Raw genomic sequence first — 2269 nt, forward strand, 5'->3', positions numbered from 1 at the left:
GCCACCACGCCCCTTAATTTGGTTATATTTGCATACGGGGCGGGAGTACTTACTTCGGGGGCAGCGGGAACTCGCTTAGGTCCCTCCCGGCTGCGGAGGACCCCCGAGGTGCAGGGGCTGGGGCTGCCCTCCCTCCTCTGCCGGGTGGGGAGGGGCGGAAATCGTCCAGCCGGGCTGCGGGCAGGAGGTCTGGGCTCCAGCGCTCAGGGGTTACAGCCGGTGCTCAGCCTCCAAGACGGGGAGACCAGAGCAGGTACAGGCAGTCCCTACCCTGTTCTGCCACCAGACTTCCTGCACTGCAGGACTCCTGGGATTTACGGACATGCCAAGACCACCTGGGGCTCTCGAACAGGAGAAATGAGAAGTATGTTAGAGATACGCATCAGGCTCTGGAAAGTCCACGGTGCCCCAAACCTCCCTTTGCCATCAGTACTTCGGGACCCCCTGGCCAAGGGCTGCCCTTCTCTCCCAGTGGCAACGGTCAGGCAGTGTCGCACAGCTCCGTGAGACTGCAGATCAGCATGACAAATCTGGGCTGGGGGGCTGGCCCAGCTACAAAAAAAGGGTCATTGCAGCCCGTTTGCTATTAATGACTCGTGACTGCATGCAGAGAAGCAGCTCTGTTTGAGGCCAGGCCAGCGCAGCCTCCCCCGGTGGGGCCAGAGCTGATCCTGCTGCTTAGGGTGCGCGGACCACCAGCCTTACTGCCGGCTGGACAAAAGGCAGAGCCCCAGCCTCGTACACCTTGTCCTTGCTGCCAAGATGTGGGGTCCCACAGCTATCCCTGCCCGTTGGGGATGGGGGTTCTGCTGCTCAGGAGCATGCCAGGAGACACTGCTGTGTCCCTCTGCAGGGGGGCCAGAGCAGAGGTGCAGGATAACCTTTAGAAAATAAGTAATCGGACAAAATTCCAATGCCTGTGTTCTCCCAGCAGCAGTCAGGTCTCTGCGGAGACAGAGGGAGATGTCTCTGCAATGGGTTTACTCCTGAAGGAGAGCATCCTTCCTTTACCCACAGGCAGAAGTTAGCAAGGAGCTGATCAGAGCAGTGCCCAGCATGAGGGGCAGCGAATGCTGCACTGGTGCAGCATCAGGCACCATTCAGTCTGGGCCCAGCGCTCTGGTCACGGGCATGGGGAACAGTGCCAGCAGCCCTGTGCAGTGGGATGAGCACCTGGCTGTGCTCCAGCCGTCGGTGCAGCCCTGGCTCACACTTTCCCCTCCAGCTGAGACAGGTGCATGCTGGGAGGAAGAGGGCAGGGGAGGACAGCCTCTGTGGGTCAATATAGCTGGAGCATTAGCAGTAAGCAGGGAAAATTAATCTCTGGACTCAGCGTAATGGATAATGTGTAACAGAAATCTCCAGTTTGCAGCTGGAACCAGGAGCTGGTGTTCAGACGATCCGCTGCCAGGCAGGGCAGGGATAGAGCTCAGCATGGGGGCAATGAGAGATGGAAGAAGAGATGGGGCAGGGAGAGTAGAACCAGATACCCCAGGGAGATGGCAGAGCACTGGCAGAGCCAGGCAGGGAGCAGGCAGAGGTGCTCCCAGGCAGAGGACACCATGCCTGAGCTAGGTGCTTCTCCCATCACATCAGCAGCTGTCATCAGGATCCCTTTGATAGGCATGCTCAGGCACTTTCCTAGAGCATATCCTGTCCATATCTCCCTGGTACAGGGCTCTTACCCGCGGAGGGAGCAAGGCGGAGCTGCAGCAGAGCACTGGGAGGAAGCACAGCAGCACCAGCAGCTGAAGCACTCACCACACCTGACCTGGCAAGAAACCAATGCAGCTGGGGGGTTAGTGGGAGACACGGAGGCTCTGAAATGGTTTATTGCAAAGGGGTTCTGCAGCTAACACGGGGAGGGAGCATGGTCCTTTTTGGCATGGGCTTCTCTACTCCTCGCCCTCCTCTTCGTCCTCGTAGGAGTCCAGGCCCACCTCCTCGTAATCCTTCTCCAGAGCGGCCATGTCTTCCCGCGCCTCGGAGAACTCCCCTTCCTCCATGCCCTCGCCCACGTACCAGTGCACGAAGGCTCGCTTGGCGTACATCAGGTCAAACTTGTGGTCCAGGCGAGCCCAGGCCTCGGCGATGGCCGTGGTGTTGCTCAGCATGCAGACAGCGCGCTGCACCTTGGCCAGGTCCCCCCCTGGCACCACTGTGGGCGGCTGGTAGTTGATGCCCACCTTGAAGCCCGTGGGGCACCAGTCCACAAACTGGATGCTGCGCTTGGTCTTGATGGTGGCGATGGCGGCGGTGACGGCCTTGG

General features: G+C 59.8%; 1 protein-coding gene across 1 annotated transcript in view; it reads right to left on the reverse strand.

The window, feature by feature from the left end:
- Window positions 1–1894: 1894 nt before the first annotated feature.
- The window catches only part of LOC104498298 (tubulin alpha-5 chain), a 2295-nt gene continuing 1920 nt past the window's right edge, over window positions 1895–2269 (reverse strand). The window contains exon 4 of the mRNA XM_010141657.1: window positions 1895–2264. Coding sequence (XP_010139959.1) covers window positions 1896–2264 — 369 coding nt within the window. The 3' untranslated portion in view covers window position 1895. The remainder of the gene's footprint in view (window positions 2265–2269) is intronic.

This window comes from Buceros rhinoceros, unplaced genomic scaffold, assembly GCF_000710305.1.
Source record: "Buceros rhinoceros silvestris isolate BGI_N320 unplaced genomic scaffold, ASM71030v1 scaffold15300, whole genome shotgun sequence".
Classification (NCBI taxonomy): domain Eukaryota; kingdom Metazoa; phylum Chordata; class Aves; order Bucerotiformes; family Bucerotidae; genus Buceros; species Buceros rhinoceros.